Genomic DNA, 23,954 nt, shown 5'->3' on the forward strand with positions numbered 1-23,954 from the left:
AGGAGGCGGCTATCCTGTACGCGCGCCTTTTTTCACTTCACTTCCGACATAGAAGGGGAAGTTCTTATGGGACAATGCGCAGTTAATATTCACATACGCATTTAGACAGTCTGTACTTTCTGCTGATACAAGTGCATGAGTGTTTTTAGCATTCAGGTAGACACCTCAGCAAAGTATTGCTGAGGTGTAGAGGTGCCTTGCAGAGTTATTGCAGCTTCCTTGCCTGTCTACACATAATAAAGAATTAAAAGGAATAAAGTGTTACCGTTTAAAATTTAAAGGGACATTAACGTTTTATTTTTACATATATGAATTTATTAAAAGATTTTTACTGTTACTGATGAATTGTTTCATTGTGAGTGAACATGGACCAATGGACCCTTCAAAATGTCACTTGTTCCTTCTTTTTATGCTAATGTGGAATCTTCAATCCCTTTCTGTCCCTCATGTATTTAGAGGACTTTAATCTACAATGATAAAAAAATTTGAGACATTTTCTAAAGCGGGATGCTGTCAGGAATCCATTGATAATGTTCAATTTAGGCCGCAGCTTAACTTTCTTGGGAACCATAATAGATTCCCTATTGATGAAGATTTTCGATGCTTGTCTAGCTCTTCAGTGCATGGACGTAATTGGGCTGATGGTGGCAGCAATGGACATCATCCCGTTTGCTCGGTTCCACCTCAGACCTCTGCAGTTAAATATGCTCAGTCAATGGAACGGAGATTATGCGTACTGGTCTCCTCAAATACTTCTGCATTGGTGGTTGACCCTGGATCATCTTTCCCAGGGAACTGGTTTTCGCAGACCATCTTGGTGAGAGTGTCAACAGATGCCAGCCTTCTAGGATTGGGAGCATTTGGGGGCTCCTTAAAAGTTCAGGGAATTTTGACTCGGTTTCAGTCTTTTCTCCCTATAATCATTCTGGAGCTGAGAGCAATCTTCAATGCTCTTCTGGCCTGGCCCCAGTTAGCTTTGTTACAGTTTATCAGGTCCCAGTCGGACAACATAACTTTAGTGACTTACATCAATCATCAGGGAGGAACGAGAAGTTCCTTAGCGATGACAGAGGTAACTAAAATAATCCGGTGGGCGGAAGCGCACTCTTGCTGTCTGTCGTCGATCCACATTCCAGGAGTCGTCAACTGGGAAGCGGACTTCCTAAGCAGACAGACCTTTCATCCGGGTTGGAAACTTCATCTAGGAGTGTTCTCCAGCCTGATTCTAAAATGGGGTCAGTTGGAATTAGATCTCGTGGCATCTCTGCAAAATGCCAGTCTCCCGTGGTACGAATCGAGGTCCAGGGACCCTCAGGCGGTACTGATAGATGCCTTGGCGGCACCTTGGACCTTCAGTCTAGCATACCTATTTCATCAGTTTGCTCTTTCTCCTCGGGTCATTGCTCGAATCAAGCAGGAGAGTGCCTTGGTGATCCTCATTGCACCAGCTTGGCCTCGCAGTATTTGGTATGCGGATCTGGTGGACATGTCGTCTCTGCCACCCTGGAGACTTCCGTTGAGGAAGGATCTTCTACTTCAAGGGCCCTTCCTTCACCCAAATCTAGTTTGTCTGAAGCTGTCTGCTTGGGGATTGAACGCATGATTCGGGCTTGTAAACCTGTAACTAGAACGATTTTCCTTGAGATTTGGCGTAAATATCTCTATTGGTGTGAATCCAAGGGCTACTCCTGGAGTAGTGTTAGGATTTTTAGAATTTTCCTAGAATTTTGTCCTTTCTACAAGAGGGCTTGGAGGAAGGATTATCGTCAAGGTCCTTAAAGGGTCAGTTTTCTGACTCATCTATTTTGTTACACAAACATTGGGCAGATGTTCCAGATGTGCAATCTTTTTGTCAGGCCTTGGTTAGGTCCAGGCCTGCGTTCAAGCCAGTTACTCCTCCATGAAGTCTTAATTTGCTTCTCAAAGTTCTTCAAGGGACTCTGTTTGAGCCTATGCATTCCTTAGATATTAAGTTGTTTTCTTGGAATGTTTTATTTCTTGTTGCTATTTCTTCTGCTCGTAGAGTGTCAGAGTTTTAGGCTTTGCAGTATGAGTTCCTTACCTTATTTTTCATTCAGATAAGGTAGTTTTGCGTACTAAATTAGGATTTCTTCCTAGAGTTGTTTCTGGTCAGAACTTTAATCAGGAGATTGTTGTTCCTTCCTTGTGTCCTAGACCTTCCTCTCAGAAGGAGCGACTTTTACACAATTTGGACGTGGTTCGTGCTTTAAAATTTTGCCTGCAGGTGACTAAGGTTTTTCGTCAGTCTTCTGCCTTGATTTTCTCAGGAAAACATAAGGGTCAGAAAGCTACGGCTACTTCTCTTTCCTTTTGGCTGAAGAGTATCATACTTTTCGCATATGAGACTGCTGGTCAAGCAGCTTCCAGAGAGAGTTATGGCTCTGTTACGGTACCAACAGTGTACCAAGGGTTAATACCAGATGAACAATGTCCTGCATAGGGAATCAGCAATTCACAACCCAGCCAGTTTCAGGTTTAAAACAGAATGACATTTATTAAAGGCTAGATGCCTAGTATTTATACAGGTTTTACCCCAGATGGGGGGGTTGAAAGACTCTTGTACATTTAGATAAAAAGGGGAAGACGCCCTTTTATGAAACAGTAGAATTACATTACTTAAATACTTTACTTAGGCAGATAACAACTTAAACACATTTGGCTTGTCTTATCACCTAGCGTCTGCTCTCTGAGGGTGATTAAACAATGGCCTGTTTATTACTTAAATGTAATTATAGCACACAATAGCTGAGGCCAGAAAACCTGTCTTTAGAAATTAGATTCTTAGCTAAACACAATTAACTCCTTCAGTCCTGACAGAAGGGTCTGTCACATATCTCCCCCCTTGTGGAACACTCCGGCAGACCCGGCTTGACCCTTTGGCGGGTCAACCTGGGGATGACCGGACTAGGAGGTGGTAGACATGTCAGTTTGCCAGGACAATCCATCTGGATTCCCGTTATGAGAGAGAATTCCTGTCCATACAAAGAAGGGTTCAACTTCCTCAGTGCCCAGACCAGGGCCAAACAGTCCTTCAAAATCCCATCAGCTTCTTTACGAGTTTTCTGTACCTGGTCTTTATAGGTATCCACAATCCCTTCATACTGACATAGGGTGCCCTTGAGTTGCTGCACCTCACTATGAGCCAGCGTCAACTTCTCCTCAAGTGTCGCTAAGTTTGTCTTTAAGGTTTCATGTTCCACTCTCAAGCTGGTGTTTTCTGCAGTCTGTCGGTGCAGCTTGTCTAGCAGAGATTCACGTTCTAAACGTGCTTTTTCCTCTGCGCTCCTCTTCTCCTTCATCAGCGCATTGTAACGGGACTTCCACGTATCAATAGCGGATAGAGATTTACTGAGCTCAGCGTCCTGGGGCTTAGCAGCAGGGGGGTCAGTCTCTGCTGCACGGATCTGGGCACGGGTAGTCACAGAGTTAACATCAGCGGGACCCATAGGAGCGTAGGCAGAAACAAGGGGGGCCAAGTCATTTCCAAGAAGAACATCAGCAGGTAAGTCCTTCTTGACCCCCACATTCACAGGTCTAGCGCCCACTCCCCAATCCAAATGTACCCTGGCAACAGGTAGGCTGAACACATCGCCCCCTGCTACCCTCACAGCCACAGTGTCTCCAGTGTACTGTTTCTCAGACACCAAGTTCTTTTGAAGCAAGGTCATGGTAGCACCAGTATCCCGTAGACCACTGACCTTCTTCCCATTCACTTTAACCAGTTGCCGGTTATTCCGGTGGGCAGCTTGCACAAGGTCTGCCTCATGTAGGACGCTCCAGCATTCTTGCGCCTCTACGTAGCGGGCCGCAGGCTGAGGATTACGTGGGATTCCGCCAGCGTGTCTTCTCCAGGACTGCGCTTGCTTCGCTGCGTTTAGGGGACACTCTGGTCTTTTGTGCCCTAGTTGCTTACATCTAAAGCACCGAATAGGTTGTGAGTAGCACCGCGAATTGAACCGGGCTCTCTGAGGGTAGTTCGTGGCCGGAGGCCGTGTGGTATAGCGGTGCGCCGGGGTTTGGTAACTGGCAGCTGCTGGGGTGACTGGGGGTCTGTACTCCACTCTAGCAGGGGGCTTAGTGGTAGCAGTGTCCAGTTTGCGGGCATCCGTATACTCATCTGCCAAGCGAGCCGCTTCCTGCAGGGTGGAGGGTTTACGGTCCCGAACCCACTCTCGAACTCCTGCGGGTAACTTGTCGAAGCAATGTTCCAACAGGAATAGCTGCAGCACCTCTTCCCCAGATATGGCTTGGCACCCCGCTATCCAGTGAGCTGCTGTGCGGTGCACCTTACATGCCCACTCAAGGTAGGAATCTCCAGCTAATTTAACAGTTTCTCTGAACCGCCTCCGGTATGCCTCCGGTGTAACCGCATACCTGGAGAGCAGAGCCTCTTTTACAGTATTATAATCCCTGACTTCCTCATCTGGAATGGCCCGAAAAGCCTCTCTGGCCCGGCCGGATAATTTTCCAGATAATATCGTGACCCAGTCCTCTATGGGTACCTTGTGTAGTGCACATTGCCTCTCAAAATCCGCAAGGTACCCATCAATCTCTCCTTCTGTTTCCAGGAAGTTTTTAAAAGCTGCAACATTTACTTTTCTCTTTTCCATCTTAGTCAGTATTGTAATAATCCCCCTCTTCCTGAGGTTACTGGCTTGTGTAGTTGCTCTTCTGGGCGATAAGGTTCATTCCGTCGCTTGCCACCAATTGTTACGGTACCAACAGTGTACCAAGGGTTAATACCAGATGAACAATGTCCTGCATAGGGAATCAGCAATTCACAACCCAGCCAGTTTCAGGTTTAAAACAGAATGACATTTATTAAAGGCTAGATGCCTAGTATTTATACAGGTTTTACCCCAGATGGGGGGGTTGAAAGACTCTTGTACATTTAGATAAAAAGGGGAAGACGCCCTTTTATGAAACAGTAGAATTACATTACTTAAATACTTTACTTAGGCAGATAACAACTTAAACACATTTGGCTTGTCTTATCACCTAGCGTCTGCTCTCTGAGGGTGATTAAACAATGGCCTGTTTATTACTTAAATGTAATTATAGCACACAATAGCTGAGGCCAGAAAACCTGTCTTTAGAAATTAGATTCTTAGCTAAACACAATTAACTCCTTCAGTCCTGACAGAAGGGTCTGTCACAGGCTCATTCCACGATGGCTGTTGCTTCCTCATGGGCATTCAAAAATGGAGCTTCAGTGGAACAGATTTGCAAGACTGCAACTTGGTCTTCTCTTCACACTTTTTCAAAATTCTACAAATTTGACACTTTTGCTTCGGCTGAGGCCGCTTTTGGGAGAAAGGTTCTTCAAGCAGTGGTGCCTTCCGTTTAATTTCCCTGTCTTTTCCCTCCCGTATCATATGTGTACTCTAGCTTGGGTATTGAATCCCATTAGTAATTAAGATGATCCGTGGACTCATCGTGTCATAAAGAAAAGAAAATTTATGCTTACCTGATAAATTTATTTCTTTTTTGACACGATGAGTCCAGGGCCCGTCCTGTTTTTCTAAGACTTGGTGTTGGTTATTTTAAACTTCAGACACCTCTGCGCCTTGGTTTTTCCTTTCTTTCCTTAACTTGGGTCGAATGACTGGAGTGGGAGGGAAGGGAGGAGCTATTTAACAGCTTGGCTGTGGTGCTCTTTGCCGCCTCCTGCTGACCAGGAGGTGAATATCCAGAAAGAAAATTATAAACTTCTTTACACCAAACTTATAACAGCACACATCAAATTGGAAATGCACTCTGAAAGCAAATCAAAGGAACAAGAAGTAAATGAGAATAGATGTGGCGCTAAAATAGCTAGGTATAGTGGGAAAGTGACAGAGTCTGTCAATAAAATTCAATTCATAAATATCTAAAAATAAAAGGATTGTTAAATAAACAAATTGATTAACAGATAAATTGATCAATAATTAAATAAATATACAAGTATGCACAGGCAATTCCAAAAAATACTATGTAAATAACTAATATTTAATAAATAAATAAGTGCAAAAAACAAGAAATAAATACACATAAATTAATACAAAAACCACCGGTGGTATTAATACAAATATTATTTTAAAGAGGACCAAATGTCAAGCAGTATTTGCTGGAGTAGTCCTGAGGATAACTCAAATCAATTCCTCTGAGTGTAGAGAATATAAGGCCACAGGCAATGAATCACAAAGAAGGCAGTTTGCGGTGAGAAAGGTGCCTAAACTTTAAACCACGTAACTCAATTTGCAGTTCAATTATTAACGTTACCAGGTTCCGAGGGTGAGGCTTTATCCTAGGGGCTATCGACCAAACATCCGGACAGACTCTCTATTTTTGTCCACAGACAGATGTCTCAACCAGTTACGTGAATCGCCTATATTGGTGTCCGGGTCGTGCTCCTTACGGTGTCTCCTCTTTGCCGACTGGATTTCTTTGGCGTGTGACGTAATGAGGTACAGTCACGTGGTTATGGTCGGCCAATCACCTGGGACTTCTCACGCTGTCAGTCCCAATGCGGCAAATTTGAATAAGAAAACACAGAGCGCTCTGGTATCTTAGGACTAAAAGCTAAGATACCAGAGCGCTCTGTGTTTTCTTATTCAAATTTGCCGCATTGGGACTGACAGCGTGAGAAGTCCCAGGTGATTGGCCGATCATAACCACGTGACTACCCCATTACGTCACACGCCAAAGAATTCCGGTCGGCAAAGAGAAGAGACCGTAAGGAGCACGACCCAGACGCCAATATAGGCGATTCACGTACCCTGTTGAGACATCTGTCTGTGGACAAAAATAGAGAGTCTGTCCGGATGTTTGGTCGATAGCCCCTAGGATAAAGTCCTCACCCTCTGAATCTGGTAACGTTAATAATTGAACTGCAAATTGAGTTACATGGTTTAAAGTTTAGGCACCTTTCTCACCGCAAACTGCCTTCTTTATGATTCATTGCCTGTGGCCTTATATTCTTTACACTCAGAGGAATTGATTTGAGTTATCCTCAGGACTACTCCAGCAAATATTGCTTGACATTTGGTCCTCTTTTAAATAATATTTGTATTAATACCACCGGTGGTTTTTGTATTTGTGTATTTATTTATTTCTTGTTTTTTGCACTTATTTATTTATTAAATATTATTTACATAGTAATTTTTGGAATTGCCTGTGCATACTTATATATTTATTTAATTATTGATCAATTTATCTGTTAATCAATTTGTTTATTTAACAATCCTTTTATTTTTAGATATTTATGAATTGAATTGAATTTTAGGAGGTGAATATCCCATTAGTAATTAAGATGATCCGTGGACTCATTGTGTCAAAAAAGAAATACATTTATCAGGTAAGCATAAATTCTCCAACATTGGTGTGTCCGGTCCACGGCGTCATCCTTACTTGTGGGATATTCTCTTGCCCAACAGGAAATGGCAAAGAGTCCCAGCAAAGCTGGTCACATGATCCCTCCTAGGCTCCGCCCACCCCAGTCATTCTCTTTGCCGTTGCACAGGCAACATCTCCACGGAGATGGTTAAGAGTTTTTTGGTGTTTAAATGTAGTTTTATTCTTCTATCAAGTGTTTGTTATTTTAAAATAGTGCTGGTATGTACTATTTACTCTGAAACAGAAAAGGATGAAGATTTCTGTTTGTAAGAGGAAGATGATTTTAGCAGACAGTAACTAAAATCGATTGCTGTTTCCACACAGGACTGTTGAGATGAAGTAACTTCAGTTGGGGGAAACAGTTAGCAGTCTTTTCTGCTTAAGGTATGACTAGCCATATTTCTAACAAGACTGTGTAATGCTGGAAGGCTGTCATTTCCCCTCATGGGGACCAGTAAGCCATTTTCTTAGTTAAACATAAAAGAATAAAGGGCTTCAAAAAGGGCTTAAAAACTGGTAGACATTTTTCTGGGCTAAAACAATTGCTTTACTAGGCATATTATGCAGATTCTAACTAATTATTGGTATTATAATCTTGGGGAACGTTTAGAAAAACGGCAGGCACTGTGTTGGACACCTTTTTCAGATGGGGGCCTTTCTAGTTATAGACAGAGCCTCATTCTGGGACTGTATAGGGGTTAAATGTAAAAACGGCTCCGGTTCCGTTAATTTAAGGGTTAAAGCTCTGAAATTTGGTGTGCAATACTTTTAAGGTTTTAAGACACTGTGGTGAAATTTTGGTGAATTTTGAACAATTCCTTCATACTTTTTCACATATTCAGTAATAAAGTGTTTTCAGTTTGAAATTTAAAGTGACAGTAACGGTTTTATTTTAAAACGTTTTTTGTGCTTTGTTGACAAGTTTAAGCCTGTTTAACATGTCTGTACCATCAGATAAGCTATGTTCTATATGTATGAAAGCCAATGTGTCTCCCCATTTAAATTTATGTGATAATTGTGCCATAGCGTCCAAACAAAGTAAGGACAGTACTGCCACAAATAATGATATTGCCCAAGATGATTCCTCAAATGAGGGGAGTAAACATGATACTACATCATCCCCTACTGTGTCTACACCAGTTATGCCCACACAGGAGGCCCCTAGTACATCTAGTGCGCCAATACTTATTACCATGCAACAATTAACGGCTGTAATGGATAACTCCATAGCAAATCTTTTATCCAAAATGCCTACTTATCAGAGAAAGCGCGATTGCTCTGTTTTAAGCACTGAAGAGCAAGAGGGCGCTGATGATAATTATTCTGTCATACCCTCACACCAATCTGAAGGGGCCATGAGGGAGGTTTTGTCTGAGGGAGAAATTTCAGATTCAGGAAAAATTTCTCATCAAGCTGAACCTGATGTTGTGACATTTAAATTTAAATTAGAACATCTCCGCGCACTGCTTAAGGAGGTGTTATCTACTCTGGATGATTGTGACAATTTGGTAATTCCAGAGAAATTATGTAAGATGGACAGGTTCCTAGAGGTTCCGGTGCCCCCCGACGCTTTTCCTATACCCAAGCGGGTGGCGGACATAGTAAATAAAGAGTGGGAAAGGCCCGGCATACCTTTTGTTCCCCCCCCCCCTATATTTAAGAAATTATTTCCTATAGTCGACCCCAGAAAGGACTTATGGCAGACAGTCCCCAAGGTCGAGGGGGCGGTTTCTACTCTAAACAAACGCACTACTATTCCTATTGAAGATAGTTGTGCTTTCAAAGATCCTATGGATAAGAAATTAGAGGGTTTGCTTAAAAAGATTTTTGTACAGCAAGGTTACCTTCTACAACCAATTTCATGCATTGTTCCTGTCACTACGGCAGCGTGTTTCTGGTTCGAGGAACTAGAAAAATCGCTCAGTAAAGAATCTTCGTATGAGGAGGTTATGGACAGAGTTCAAGCACTTAAATTGGCTAACTCTTTTGTTTTAGATGCCGCTTTGCAATTAGCTAGATTAGCGGCGAAAAATTCAGGGTTTGCTGTCGTGGCGCGCAGAGTGCTTTGGCTAAAGTCTTGGTCAGCGGATGTGTCTTCCAAGACAAAATTGCTTAACATTCCTTTCAAAGGTAAAACATTATTTGGACCTGATTTGAAAGAGATTATTTCAGACATCACTGGGGGAAAGGGCCACGCCCTCCCACAGGATAGGTCTTTTAAGGCTAATAATAAGCCTAATTTTCATCCCTTTCGCAGAAACGGACCAGTCTCTAATTCTGTATCCTCTAAGCAAGAGGGTAATACTTCACAACCCAAACCAGCCTGGAAACCAATGCAAGGCTGGAACAAGGGTAAGCAGGCCAAGAAGCCTACCACTGCTACCAAAACAGCATGAAGGGATAGCCCCCGATCCGGGACCGGATCTAGTGGGGGGCAGACTTTCTCTCTTTGCTCAGGCTTGGGCAAGAGATGTTCAGGATCCTTGGGCGCTAGAAATAGTTTCTCAAGGTTATCTCCTGGAATTCAAGGAACTACCCCCAAGGGGAAGGTTCCACAGGTCTCAATTATCTTCAAACCAAATAAAGAGACAGGCATTCTTACATTGTGTAGAAGACCTGTTAAAGATGGGAGTGATACATCCAGTTCCAATAAGAGAACAAGGAATGGGATTTTATTCCAATCTGTTCATAGTTCCCAAAAAAGAGGGAACATTCAGACCAATTTTGGATCTAAAGATCCTAAACAAATTTCTCAGGGTACCATCGTTCAAAATGGAAACTATTCCAACGATCCTACCTACTATCCAGGAAAATCAATTTATGACTACCGTGGATTTAAAGGATGCGTACCTACATATTCCTATCCACAAGGAACATCATCAGTTCCTAAGGTTCGCTTTTCTGGACAAGCATTACCAGTTTGTGGCACTTCCATTTGGATTAGCCACTGCTCCAAGGATTTTCACAAAGGTACTAGGGTCCCTTCTAGCGGTTCTAAGACCAAGGGGCATTGCAGTAGTACCTTACTTGGACGACATCCTGATTCAAGCGTCGTCCCTGTCAAAAACAAAGGCTCATACGGACATCGTCCTAGCCTTTCTCAGATCTCACGGATGGAAGGTGAACAAAGAAAAAAGTTCTCTGTCCCCGTCAACAAGAGTTCCCTTCTTGGGAACAATAATAGATTCCTTAGAAATGAGGATTTTTCTGACAGAGGTCAGAAAATCAAAACTTCTAAGCTCTTGTCAAGTACTTCATTCTGTTCCTCGTCCTTCCATAGCGCAGTGCATGGAAGTAATAGGATTGATGGTTGCAACAATGGACATAGTTCCTTTTGCACGAATTCATCTAAGACCATTACAACTGTGCATGCTCAGACAGTGGAATGGGGATTATACAGACTTGTCTCAGACGATTCAAGTAGATCAAAAGACCAGAGATTCACTCCGTTGGTGGCTGACCCTGGACAATCTGTCACAGGGAATGAGCTTCCGCAGACCAGAGTGGGTCATTGTCGAGACCGACGCCAGCCTAGTGGGCTGGGGCGCGGTCTGGGAATCCCTGAAAGCTCAGGGTCTATGGTCTCGGGAAGAGTCTCTTCTCCCGATAAACATTCTGGAACTGAGAGCGATATTCAATGCTCTCAGAGCTTGGCCTCAACTAGCAAAGGCCAAATTCATAAGGTTTCAGTCAGACACGACCGTTGCATATATCAATCATCAGGGGGGAACAAGGACTTCCCTGGCGATGAAAGAAGTGACCAAGATAATTCAGTGGGCGGAGGATCACTCCTGCCACTTGTCTGCGATCCACATCCCAGGAGTGGAAAATTGGGAAGCGGATTTTCTGAGTCGTCAGACATTCCATCCGGGGGAGTGGGAACTCCATCCGGAAATCTTTGCCCAAATAACTCAATTCCAGACATGGATCTGATGGCGTCTCGTCAGAACTTCAAGGTTCCTTGCTACGGGTCCAGATCCAGGGATCCCAAGGCGACCCTAGTAGATGCACTAGTAGCACCTTGGACCTTCAACCTAGCTTATGTATTCCCACCGTTTCCACTCATCCCCAGGCTGGTAGCCAGGATCAATCAGGAGAGGGCCTCGGTGATCTTGATAGCTCCTGCGTGGCCACGCAGGACTTGGTATGCAGACCTGGTGAATATGTCATCGGCTCCACCATGGAAGCTACCTTTGAGACAGGACCTTCTTGTTCAGGGTCCATTCGAACATCCGAATCTGGTTTCCCTCCAACTGACGGCTTGGAGATTGAACGCTTGATTTTATCAAAGCGTGGGTTTTCAGATTCTGTAATAGATACTCTGATTCAGGCTAGAAAGCCTGTAACTAGAAAAATTTACCATAAAATATGGAAAAAATATATCTGTTGGTGTGAATCTAAAGGATTCCCATGGAATAAGATAAAAATTCCTAAGATTCTATCCTTTCTACAAGAAGGTTTGGAGAAAGGATTATCTGCAAGTTCTCTGAAGGGACAGATCTCTGCTTTATCTGTTTTACTTCACAAAAGACTGGCAGCTGTGCCAGATGTTCAAGCATTTGTTCAGGCTCTGGTTAGGATCAAGCCTGTTTACAGACCTTTGACTCCTCCCTGGAGTCTAAATCTAGTTCTTTCAGTTCTTCAAGGGGTTCCGTTTGAACCCTTACATTCCGTAGATATAAAGTTATTATCTTGGAAAGTTTTGTTTGTGGTTGCAATTTCTTCTGCTAGAAGAGTTTCAGAGTTATCTGCTCTGCAGTGTTCTCCGCCCTATCTGGTGTTCCATGCAGATAAGGTGGTTTTGCGTACTAAGCCTGGTTTTCTTCCGAAAGTTGTTTCCAACAAAAATATTAACCAGGAGATAGTTGTACCTTCTTTGTGTCCGAATCCAGTTTCAAAGAAGGAACGTTTGTTGCACAATTTGGACGTAGTCCGTGCTCTAAAATTCTATTTAGAGGCTACTAAAGATTTCAGACAAACATCTTCCTTGTTTGTTGTTTATTCTGATAAAAGGAGAGGTCAAAAAGCGACTTCTACCTCTCTTTCCTTTTGGCTTAAAAGCATTATCCGATTGGCTTATGAGACTGCCGGACGGCAGCCTCCTGATAGAATCACAGCTCACTCCACTAGGGCTGTGGCTTCCACATGGGCCTTCAAGAACGAGGCTTCTGTTGACCAGATATGTAAGGCAGCGACTTGGTCTTCACTGCACACTTTTGCCAAATTTTACAAATTTGATACTTTTGCTTCTTCGGAGGCTATTTTTGGGAGAAAGGTTTTGCAAGCCGTGGTGCCTTCCATTTAGGTGACCTGATTTGCTCCCTCCCTTCATCCGTGTCCTAAAGCTTTGGTATTGGTTCCCACAAGTAAGGATGACGCCGTGGACCGGACACACCAATGTTGGAGAAAACAGAATTTATGCTTACCTGATAAATTACTTTCTCCAACGGTGTGTCCGGTCCACGGCCCGCCCTGGTTTTTTAATCAGGTCTGATGAATTATTTTCTCTAACTACAGTCACCACGGTATCATATGGTTTCTCCTATATATATTTCCTCCTGTCCGTCGGTCGAATGACTGGGGTGGGCGGAGCCTAGGAGGGATCATGTGACCAGCTTTGCTGGGACTCTTTGCCATTTCCTGTTGGGGAAGAGAATATCCCACAAGTAAGGATGACGCCGTGGACCGGACACACCGTTGGAGAAAGTAATTTATCAGGTAAGCATAAATTCTGTTTTTTCTTTTTCATCATATCTTATAATTTACCATAAATCAGTACAATTGGGACACATTCTAAGAGGGGGTTCCACAATGGCTTCCAAACATATTAAACAAGGATTTTCCTTGGTGTCAGACATGTTAAACAGGCTAGTAATGTAGCAAGCAAGCTTGGAAAACACTGTAATCAAAGTAAAAAACACTTGGAAATAAAACGGTACTGTGCCTTTAAGAGAAAAAAAGCTGCACCAGTTCTGCAAAACAGTGTAAAAAAGCAGTAAACTTAACAAAATGTTTACAGTAGCATTATAAAGACTTAGTAACTTTGCACAGCTATGCAAATAAACAATTAACCCCTTAATGGCAAAAACGGATTGAAAAAACGTCAAACCCAGTAAAAAAGACTTTCAGAACGATTTGTGGAGAAAAAAACTTCTTTAACAGCCCTCAAACACAGCTGGAACCTCAGAAGAAGCAGTGATATGTCTCAGAGGAAAGGAAACTGCGCAACTGAGGCGCGAAAATAGGCCCCTCCCACCTCACTCGATGTTTTGATGCCTATCAGAGAAACACCAGTGTGTCTCTTAATTAACCATGTGAGTTACAAAACTCAAAACCAAGCCACAATGACCCCTTTAGTCCCTTCAAAAAAAGTTATAAATGCATCAATAAACAAAACGTTTTTTCCTAACAGTGTCACCAGCCCTTTAGTCCCTTCAGAAAACGTTATAATTGCATCAATAAACAAAACGTTTTTTCCTAACAGTGTCACCAGTAACTAATGAGCCCTTCAAGCAAGCTGAAATTCCTATTAAAATGTCTGAATACAGCTTACCCTTCCCTCATGGGGATATTGCCAGCCTTTTATAGAATTAACAAAGTCTGTCTAGAAAAATATAGACTGAACATACCTCATATGCAGCTTAGCCTGCAAAACTGTTCTCCCAACTGAAGTTTTCTAGTACTCTTCAGGCCTTGTGAGAACAGCAGTGGATCTTAGTTGCAAAGTGCTAAGATCATCATCCTCCTTGCAGAAATCTTCATCCCTTTTCTGCCAGAGAGTAAATAGTACACACCGGTACCATTTAAAATAAACTTTTGCTTGAGAAATAAAAAACTAACCTTTTAGTCACCACATAGCTCTTTGCCCTTCCTAGCAGTTAAGCAGGCAGAGAGAATGACTGGGGGGTGGAGCTAAGGGGGGAGCTATATACACAGCTCTGCTGTGGGTGCTCTCTCTGCCACTTCCTGTAGGGAAGGAGAATATCCCACAAGTAAGGATGAATCCGTGGACTCGATACATCTTACAAGAGAAACTACAGATACAGTGTGGAGCTTTATGCGGTCTGAAAGAACAGACTTTCACACCTATAGTATATTTGTATGTTTGTACCTCTAACCCTTAGAGATGTATATGAACTTTGGCTTATGTTTTTAATAAATTGTACATTTGCTATGAGCATTTGTCATCGTCTGAAAACTATAAAGAACATATATTAGCACTTAAAAATAGAGCAATAGATGATTCTCAGTCAGAAGTAAATGAGGGTTCGCCATCTAGCTCTCCTCAAGTGTCACAACCATTAACGCCCGCACAAGTGACGCCAAGTACCTCTAGTGCGTCAAATTCTTTTACTTTACAAGACATGGCCACAGTTATGAATACAACCCTCACAGAGGTTTTATCTAAACTGCCTGGTTTACAAGGAAAGCGGGACAGCTCTGGGTTTAAAAATGCTGAGCCGTCTGACGCTTTAGTAGCCGTATCTGATATGCCCTCACAATGCTCTGAAGTAGGGGTGAGGGATTTGTTATCTGAGGGAGAAATTTCTGATTCAGGAAAGACGCTTCCTCAGACAGATTCTGATATGACGGCCTTTAAATTTAAGCTTGAACACCTCCGCTTATTGCTCAGGGAGGTATTAGCGACTCTAGATGATTGTGACCCTATAGTGGTTCCAGAGAAATTGTGTAAAATGGATAAATACTTAGAGGTTCCTGTTTACACTGATGTTTTTCCAGTCCCTAAGAGGATTGTGAATATTATTACTAAGGAGTGGGATAGACCAGGTGTTCCGTTCTCTCCCCCTCCTGTTTTTAAGGCTAAATTAGCGGCAAAGAATTCAGGTTTTGCCATTTTAGCACGCAGGGCGTTATAGCTTAAGTCCTGGTCTGCTGATGTGTCATCTAAATCTAAACTTTTGAACATCCCTTTCAAAGGAAAGACCCTATTCGGGCCTGAACTGAAAGAGATTATTTCAGACATCACTGGATAGATCAAATATGATGAAGATCAAATGCCCAATCCAAGTCAGTCTGGAGACCTAACCAGGCTTGGAACAAGGGTAAACAGGCCAAGAAGCCTGCAGCTGCCTCTAAGATAGCATGAAGGGGTAGCCCCCAATCCGGGACTGGATCTAGTAGTGGGCAGACTCTCTCTCTTCGCTCAGGCTTGGGCAAGAGATGTTCACGATCCCTGGGCTTTAAAAATTTTCCCAGGGATATCTTCTGGAATTCAAGGACTCCCTTCCAAGGGGGAGATTTCATATTTCTCGATTGTCTGTAGACCAGACAAAGAGAGAGGCGTTCTTTCGCTGTGTAGAAGATCTTCTTACCATGGAGGTGATCCGCCCAGTCCCAAAAGACTGTTTGTGGTTCCCAAAAAAAGAGGGAACTTTCAGACCAATCTTAGATCTCAAAATTCTAAACAAGTTCCTCAAAGTTCCATCATTCAAGATGGAGACCATTCGGACTATTCTGCCTCTAATCCAGGAAGGTCAATATATGACTACCGTGGACTTAAAGGATGCGTATATACACATCCCTATTCACAGAAATCATCATCAATTTTTCAGATTTGCCTTTCTAGACAGGCATTACCAGTTTGTGGCTCTTCCCTTCGGGTTAGCCACGGCTCCAAGAATTTTCACAAAGGTGCTAGGGTCCCTACTGGCCGTTCTACGACCTCAGGGCATAGCAGTGACTCCTTATCTAGACGACATCTTAATCCAGGCGTCGACTTTTCAGCTAGCCAAGTCTCACACAGACATTGTGTTGGCTTTTCTGAGATCTCACGGGTGGAAGGTGAACATAAAAAAAAAAGTTTTCTCTTCCCTCTTACAAGAGTTTCCTTTCTAGGGACTCTGATAGATTCGGTAGAAATGAAAATATTTCTGACGGAGGTCAGAAAATCAAAACTCTTAACCACTTGCCGAACTCTTCATTCCATTCCTTGGCCATCTGTGGCTCAGTGTATGGAGGTAATCGGACTCATGGTAGCGGCAATGGACATAGTTCCTTTTGCCCGCCTACACCTCAGACCACTGCAACTATGCATGCTCAAACAGTGGAATGGGGAGTATGAAGATTTATCTCCTCAACTGCATCTGGACCAGGAGACCAGAGATTCTCTTCTCTGGTGGTTGTCTCAGGGAATGTACTTCCACAGGCCTGACTGGCTCATTGTAATGACAGATGCCAGCCTGCTAGGCTGGGGTGCAGTGTGGAACTCCCTGAAAGCACAGGGCTTATGGTCTCGGGAGGAATCTCTTCTTCCGATAAACATCGTAGAACTTAGAGCGATATTCAAGGCGCTTCAGGTGTGGCCTCAGCTTGCTGCAGCCAAATTCATCAGGTTTCAGTCGGACAACATCACGACTGTAGCTTATATCAATCATCAAGGAGGAACAAGGAGTTCTCTAGCGATGATGGAGGTAACCAAAATAATCCGATGGGCAGAGGATCACTCTTGCCATCTCTCAGCAATCCACATTCCAGGAGTAGAGAACTGGGAGGCGGATTTTCTAAGTCGTCAGACTTTTAATCCGGGGGAGTGGGAACTCCATCCGGAGGTATTTGCTCAGCTGATTCAGCTATGGGGCACACCAGAATTGGATCTGATGGCGTTGCGTCAGAATGCCAAACTTCCTCGTTACGGGTCCAGGTCCCAGGATCCCAAGGCGGTACTGATAGATGCTCTAGCAGTACCTTGGTCCTTCAATCTGGTCTATGTATTTCCACCGCTTTCTCTCCTCCCACGTCTGGTTGCCAGAATCAAGCAGGAGAGAGCTTTGGTGATTCTGATAGCACCTGCGTGGCCACGCACGACTTGGAATGCAGACCTAGTGGGCATGTCCTCGGTTCCACCGTGGACCCTGCCAATGAGGCGGGACCTTCTAATCCAAGGTCCGTTCTCGCATCCAAATCTAGTTTCTCTGCGTCTGACTGCTTGGAGATTAAACGCCTAATTCTATCAAAGTGTGGGTTCTCTGAGTCGGTCATTGATACCCTGATTCAGGCTAGAAAACCTGTCACCAGGAAGATCTATCATAAGATTTGGCGCAAATATCTTTATTGGTGTGAATCCAAAGGTTACTCGTGGAGTAAGATTAGGATTCCTAGAATATTGTCTTTTCTCCAAGAAGTTCTCTAAATGGACAAATATCTGCTTTGTCTATTCTACTACACAAACGTATGGCAGATGTCCCAGACGTTCAAACTTTTAGTCAGGCTTTGGTCAGAATTAAGCCTGTATTTAAGCCTGTTGCTCCGCCTTGGAGCCTAAACTTAGTCCTTAGAGTTCTTCAAGGGGTTCTGTTTGAACCTATGCATTCCATAGATATTAAGCTTCTATCTTGGAAAGTTTTGTTCTTAGTTGCTATCTCTTCGGCTCAAAGAGTTTCTGAGCTATCTGCTTTACAGTGTGATTCCCCTTATCTTATTTTCCATGCAGATAAGGTGGTTTTGCGTACCAAACCTGGTTTTCTTCCTAAGGTTTTTTCTAATAAGAATATCAATCAAGAGATTGTTGTTCCTTCTCTGTGTCCTAATCCTTCATCATAGAAGGAACGTCTGTTGCACAATCTTGATGTGGTTCGTGCTTTAAAGTTCTACTTACAAGCAACAAAAGATTTCCGTCAAATATCTTCATTGTTTGTTGTTTATTCTGGTAAGCGGAGAGGCCAAAAGGCTACGGCTACCTCTCTTTCCTTTTGGCTGAAAAGCATCATCCGTTTGGCCTATGAGACTGCTGGACAGCAGCCTCTTGAAAGAATTACTGCTCATTCTACTAGAGCTGTGGCTTCCACATGGGCTTTTAAAAATGAGGCTTCTGTTGAACAGATTTGTGAGGCGGCGACTTGGTCTTCGCTTCATACTTTTTCCAAATTTTACAAATTTGATATTTTTGCTTTGGAGGCTATTTTTGGGAGAAAGGTTCTACAAGCAGTGGTGCCTTCTGTTTAAGGTCCCTGTCTTGTCCCTCCCTTCATCCGTGTCCTAAAGCTTTGGTATTGGTATCCCACAAGTAAGGATGAATCCGTGGACTCGATACATCTAACAAGAGAAAACATAATTTATGCTTACCTGATAAATTTATTTCTCTTGTGATGTCCACGGACCGCCCTGTTTATTTAAGACAGGCATATATATTTTTATTTTTAAACTTTCAGTCACCACTGCACCCTATGGTTTCTCCTTTTTCTTCCTAGCCTTCGGTCGAATGACTGGGGGGTGGAGCTAAGGGGGGAGCTATATAGACAGCTCTGCTGTGGGTGCTCTCTCTGCTACTTCCTGTAGGGAAGGAGAATATCCCACATATAAGGATGAATCCGTGGACTCGATACATCACAAGAGAAATAAATTTATCAGGTAAGCATAAATTATGTTTTTTTCTGTTACCGGACAAGATATATACCTGCATGTCGGTCTGTAGGTAGCAGGAATTGGAGACGTCTTTTACCTACCTGAAAAAGTAGGAATTCAGGCTCTGGGGTTTTCTCCATAGGGAAAATTTGTGCTAAAAAAAAAAATTAAAAAAAAATCTTAATATAAATTTAATTTGCGTATTAAAAATATGGATATGACACTAGTTTCAAGATTGAAGGGACATGAAACCCAACAGTTTTCATTCCTGATTCAGGTAGAGCATACAATTTTAAACAACTTTCAGTTTACTTCTATTATCTAATTTGTTTAGTTCTCTTAGGTAGGCTCCGGAGCTGGAAGCTAGCTGCTGATTGCTGGCTGTACAAATATGCCTCTTATCATTGAGTTACTGATGTGTTCCGCTAGCTCCCAGTAGTGCATTGCTGCTCCTTTAAGGATAACATTCATTAAAATTAATAATAGATCTGAAAACGAAATTGGTTTAATGTCCCTTTAAGTTTATTTATTGTGTACAGATTAAGCTAGTTTTACACGAATTTGAACTTGTGTAGTGATATAGCACGTTTTATTTATATTTTAGGTTCATCAGTTCAGTAACAAGTCTACAGAGATGGCACTGCGAGTAGCTTCTCTAGATTATCTTGGGACTGTAGCTGCTCGACTCAGGAAAGATTCAGTTACCAGCAAGATGGACCAGGGATCGATAAACCGGATTCTTAAACAGGTAATGTTATCAACAGTGGTACTGGTTTGAACACCAGTAACACATCTTAATGCTTGCTGCATAAGTACACTAAAAATACATGATGGATTTAATAAAATAAATTAAAAATTTAATATGGAGCAGAATGGCCCTGGTTCTTAAAGCTTCCAATATACAGACTTAGTTTCATATGGTTTAATTTCATTATTATTCACAAATTATTAAAATTTAGATGTCATTCTTAAAGTTAATTATAGATACAAAACAATTCTATTAGTTGGGTATCCTTGTAGTGCATTTTCGCCTCTCTGAATTGAGCGCATTTGATAGTTAAAAGCTGTGCAGACTAGCTGTCCCACTGAACTCCTTTGATAGGAACGTTTAAATTAGACTCCCACTTTTTTTTTTTCTTCCCAAATTTGGTTCATATCCTTTATTGATGACTTGCACTCTCACTTTAAAGACTTGTAAGCATAAAATTTTTTTATATAAAAGAAAAATATCATGATCATTGTGTTTTACAACAAAAATGCAAGATACTTCACTTATAAATTGTACCATTTCTAAAGTGAACTTAGCATTTGAAATGTACCACCTCGCCACATTCCTGCCTCCAGCACTAATACTATGTGATGCTTAAATGAATAGTAACCCCAAATTTTGTCTTTTATGATAGAGCATGCAATTTTAAGCAACTTTTTAATTTACTATTATGAATATTTCTTTGTTATTTTGGTATATTTATTTGAAAAAGTATAGGAATATAAGCTAGGGAGCCGGCCCATTTTTGGTTTCAGCACCCTGGCTAGCGCTTGTGATTGGTGGATACTTTAAGCTACCAATAAGCAAGTGCAACCCAGGACTGAACCAAAAATGGGCCGGCTCTTAAAGGGACACTGTACCCAAATTTTTTCTTTTGTGATTCAGATAGAGCATGCAATTTTAAGCAACTTTCTAATGTACTCCTATTATCAAATTTTCTTCATTCTCTTGGTATGTTTATTTGAAAAGCAAGAATTTAAGTTTAGATGCCGGCCCATTTTTGGTGAACAACCTGGGTTGTCCTTGCTGATTGGGCAGCACCAATAAACAAATGCTGTCCATGGTTCTGAACCACAAATTTGCTGGCTCCTCAGCTTAGATGTCTTCTTTTTCAAATAAAGATATCAAGAGAACGAAGAAAAATTGATAACAGAAGTAAATTAGAAAGTTGCTTAAAATTGCATGCTCTATCTGAATCACAAAAGAAAAAATTTGGGTACAGTGTCCCTTTAAGCTTTACAATCCTGCTTTTCAAATAAGGATACCAAGAGAACAAAGAAAAATGTATCAAAAATAAATTGGAAAGTTTCTTAAAATTGCATGCCCTATCTGAATAATGAAAGAGAAAATATGGTTTTACTATCCCTTTAAAGGGACACAAAACCCAAACTTTTTCTTTCATGATTCAGATAAAGCATGTAATTTCTTTTACAAGATATGCCGAGTCCACGGGATATTAACCTCCTGCTAACAGGAAGTGGCAAAGAGCACCACAGCAGAGCTGTTACATAGCTCCTCCCCTAACCCCTCCCCCAGTCATTCTCTTTGCCTATGCTAGTAATAGGAAGGGTAAAGGGATAGTGGTGATAAAATGATAGTTTTAATTTCTTCAATCAAGATGTTTTTTATTTTAAATGGTACCGGTGAGTACTATTTGACTCAGGGGGGGATTTGAAAGAAGATTTCCCCCTGAAATTGATGATCTTAGCGGCAGTTACTAAGATCAATTATGGTTCCCACAGATGTGAAGGTAATATTGGAAAAATCTTCAGTTTGGAGAACAGTCTCATGCAGCAAGCAGCATTTGAGGTATGTTTTCAGCCTTTTTATTTCTGAAGAGAGTTAATATATCAGAACTGGCTGATTGGGTTCCTCATAGTGGAAACAGGGTAAACAGTAGTCCTATATACAAAAGGGTGTTACTGTACTCCTGGGTGTTTGTTTTCTAATACTTATGCACTCAAAGTCAGCATATAATTAAAACACTGGGACATATTACTAAGTCTTTATTATATTGTTAAACAAAAGGATAGCTTTTATTGTGTTTTTGGGGACCACATGGCAGTTTGAAACCGTTTCTCATGAGGTAGTTTAAATTTCAGTGCAACCTCCATTGTGGGCGGGGCCTAGTTTACACTGAAGGAGACAGCAGACATTTGCTCCAGTTGGACCCTATCTGTGTTCTGTACTATCAGGATTGGTGTTGATTCATTTGGCAGTGTTCTGGGGGCAGGTAGGCGCCACAGCAGAGCTGTGGCGAGATGCAGGGGTCTTATTTAGCAAAGTGTAATTTTTATGCTTAAATGTTCCTCTAAAGTGTAAATTTCTACTCTTGCATTTGGGATGCAATATTTTTTGGCAACTGCATTTATATTCATAGTTTTTGAACTTTTATAGGCTACTTAAGTGTGTTTGGAAAAAAATTGTGCGCTTTTATTTCTTAAAGGCTCAGTACCCGTTTTTTACAAAATAATTTTTTTCAATAAATAGTGTTTCTCTTGCAAGATGTATCGAGTCCACGGATTCATCCAATACTTGGGGATATTCTCCTTCCCAACAGGAAGTGGCAAAGAGAGCACCCACAGCAGAGCTGTCTATATAGCTCCTCCCTTAGCTCCACCCCCAGTCATTCTCTTTGCCGGCTCTAAGCAATAGGAAGGGTAAAGTGAGTGTGGTGACAAAAATGTTAGTTTTATTTTCTCAAGCAAAAGTTTATTTTAAATGGTACCGGTGTGTACTATTCACTCTCTAGCAGAAAAGGGATGAAGATTTCTGCAAGGAGGATGATGATCTTAGCACTTTGTAACTAAGATCCACTGCTGTTCCCACAGAGGCTGAGGAGTACAGGAAAACATCAGTTGGGGGAACGGTTTGCATGCTAAGCTGCACTGAGGTATGTTCAGTCATTTCTTTCTAGACAGACTGTGATAATTCTAGAAAAGGTTGACAGTATCCCCATGAGGGAAGGGTAAACTGTATTCAGAGACTTAGTATGGAATTCCAGCTTACATAAAGGGCTAAGTTATTACTGGTGACACTTATGAGAAAAACGTTTTTTATTAAAAGGATTAACCTCTTGAGGGACTTTGGAGGATCATTTTGGCTTATTTAAGGGTTATTAACCCACATGGCTAATTTAGAAACACTTTGGTGTGTTTCTTTTAGGCCCCACAGACATCGAGTGAGGTGTGAGGGGCCTATTTTTGTGCCTCCGTTGCACGACATCAAGCTGCTACTCCGGAGGGTCCTGCTGTACTTGAGGGCCTAAAGGAAGCTTTTTCCCCACAAATCTATCCCTAAGGGCAGGTAGGCGCCACAGCAGAGCTGTGGCAAGGTGCTGAACGCTTTTGTACCGGTTTTTGACGTTTTGTCAATTTGGTTTTTCCATTAAGGGGTTAAAGGATTACTTTCTGTTATAATTTTTAAGCTAAACAACTAACATATTAAAGTTAATAAACATTAATTAAAACCTACTGACCTATATTTTCTCCAAAACGAAGTTTCATAACGTTCTAAAAGTTATATCTTTTATTCGCCGATGATGTCACGTTATCCTGCCCACTATTTTCAGCACTGAGTGTTCAAAATACTTAAACCAATAACTTTGTGTTTAAAGCGCCATTTTGAAACCTAGGTATTGTAAACGGATTAGTACAGAGCAAAGGATACCCACGGAGTGGGTTTGGAAAACAATTAAATTTGCAGACAAGATTTCTGATATACGGTAGAGATATGTTAATGAAATGCTATTGATAAAAAGCGTATTTGGGGTAGTTAGTAACAGGCATAGAAAATATTTACTTACAGTTGCCCTTTAATCGTTTATTTGACTGGTGGGGCAATCTTGCTAAAGCTTTATGAATCCACTGTAAAGATTTCGAAAAGTTTACTGCTTTTTTACACTGTTTTGCAGAGTTTGTGCATCTTTTTTTCTTTTAAAGGCACAGTACCGTTTTTTCTAAGTATTGTTTTACTTTGAATAAAGTGTTTTCCAAGCTTGCTTGTTTCATTACTTGTCTGTTTAACATGTCTGACATCAAGGAAACTTCTTGTTCAGTGTGTTTAGAAGCCATTGTGGAACCCCCTCTTAGAATGTGTCCCACTTGCACTGATATGTCTATACATTTTAAAGAGCATATTGTAGCACTTAAAAATATAGCGCTAGATGATTCTCAGACAGAAAGAAATGAGGTTATCCCATCTACTTTACAAGACATGGCCACAGTTATGAATACAACCCTCACAGAGGTTTTATCTAAACTGCCTGGGTTACAAGGGAAGCGTGACAGCTCTGGGTTAAGAACAAACGCTTTAGTAGCCGTATCCGATATACCCTCACAATGTTCTGAAGTATGGGTTAGGGATTTGCTGTCTGAGGGAGAGATTTCTGATTCAGGGAAGACACTCCCTCAGACAGATTCTGATATGA

At 41.8% G+C, this 23,954-nt stretch overlaps 1 protein-coding gene across 1 annotated transcript in view; it reads left to right on the top strand.

Annotated features, from left to right (window-relative positions):
- The window catches only part of NIPBL (NIPBL cohesin loading factor), an 822,857-nt gene that overhangs the window by 620,599 nt on the left and 178,304 nt on the right, over positions 1-23,954 (top strand). The window contains exon 23 of the mRNA XM_053699671.1: positions 19,361-19,504. Within this exon, the coding sequence (XP_053555646.1) occupies positions 19,361-19,504 (144 nt within the window). The remainder of the gene's footprint in view (positions 1-19,360; positions 19,505-23,954) is intronic.

This window comes from Bombina bombina, chromosome 2 (assembly GCF_027579735.1).
Source record: "Bombina bombina isolate aBomBom1 chromosome 2, aBomBom1.pri, whole genome shotgun sequence".
Classification (NCBI taxonomy): Eukaryota; Metazoa; Chordata; class Amphibia; order Anura; family Bombinatoridae; genus Bombina; species Bombina bombina.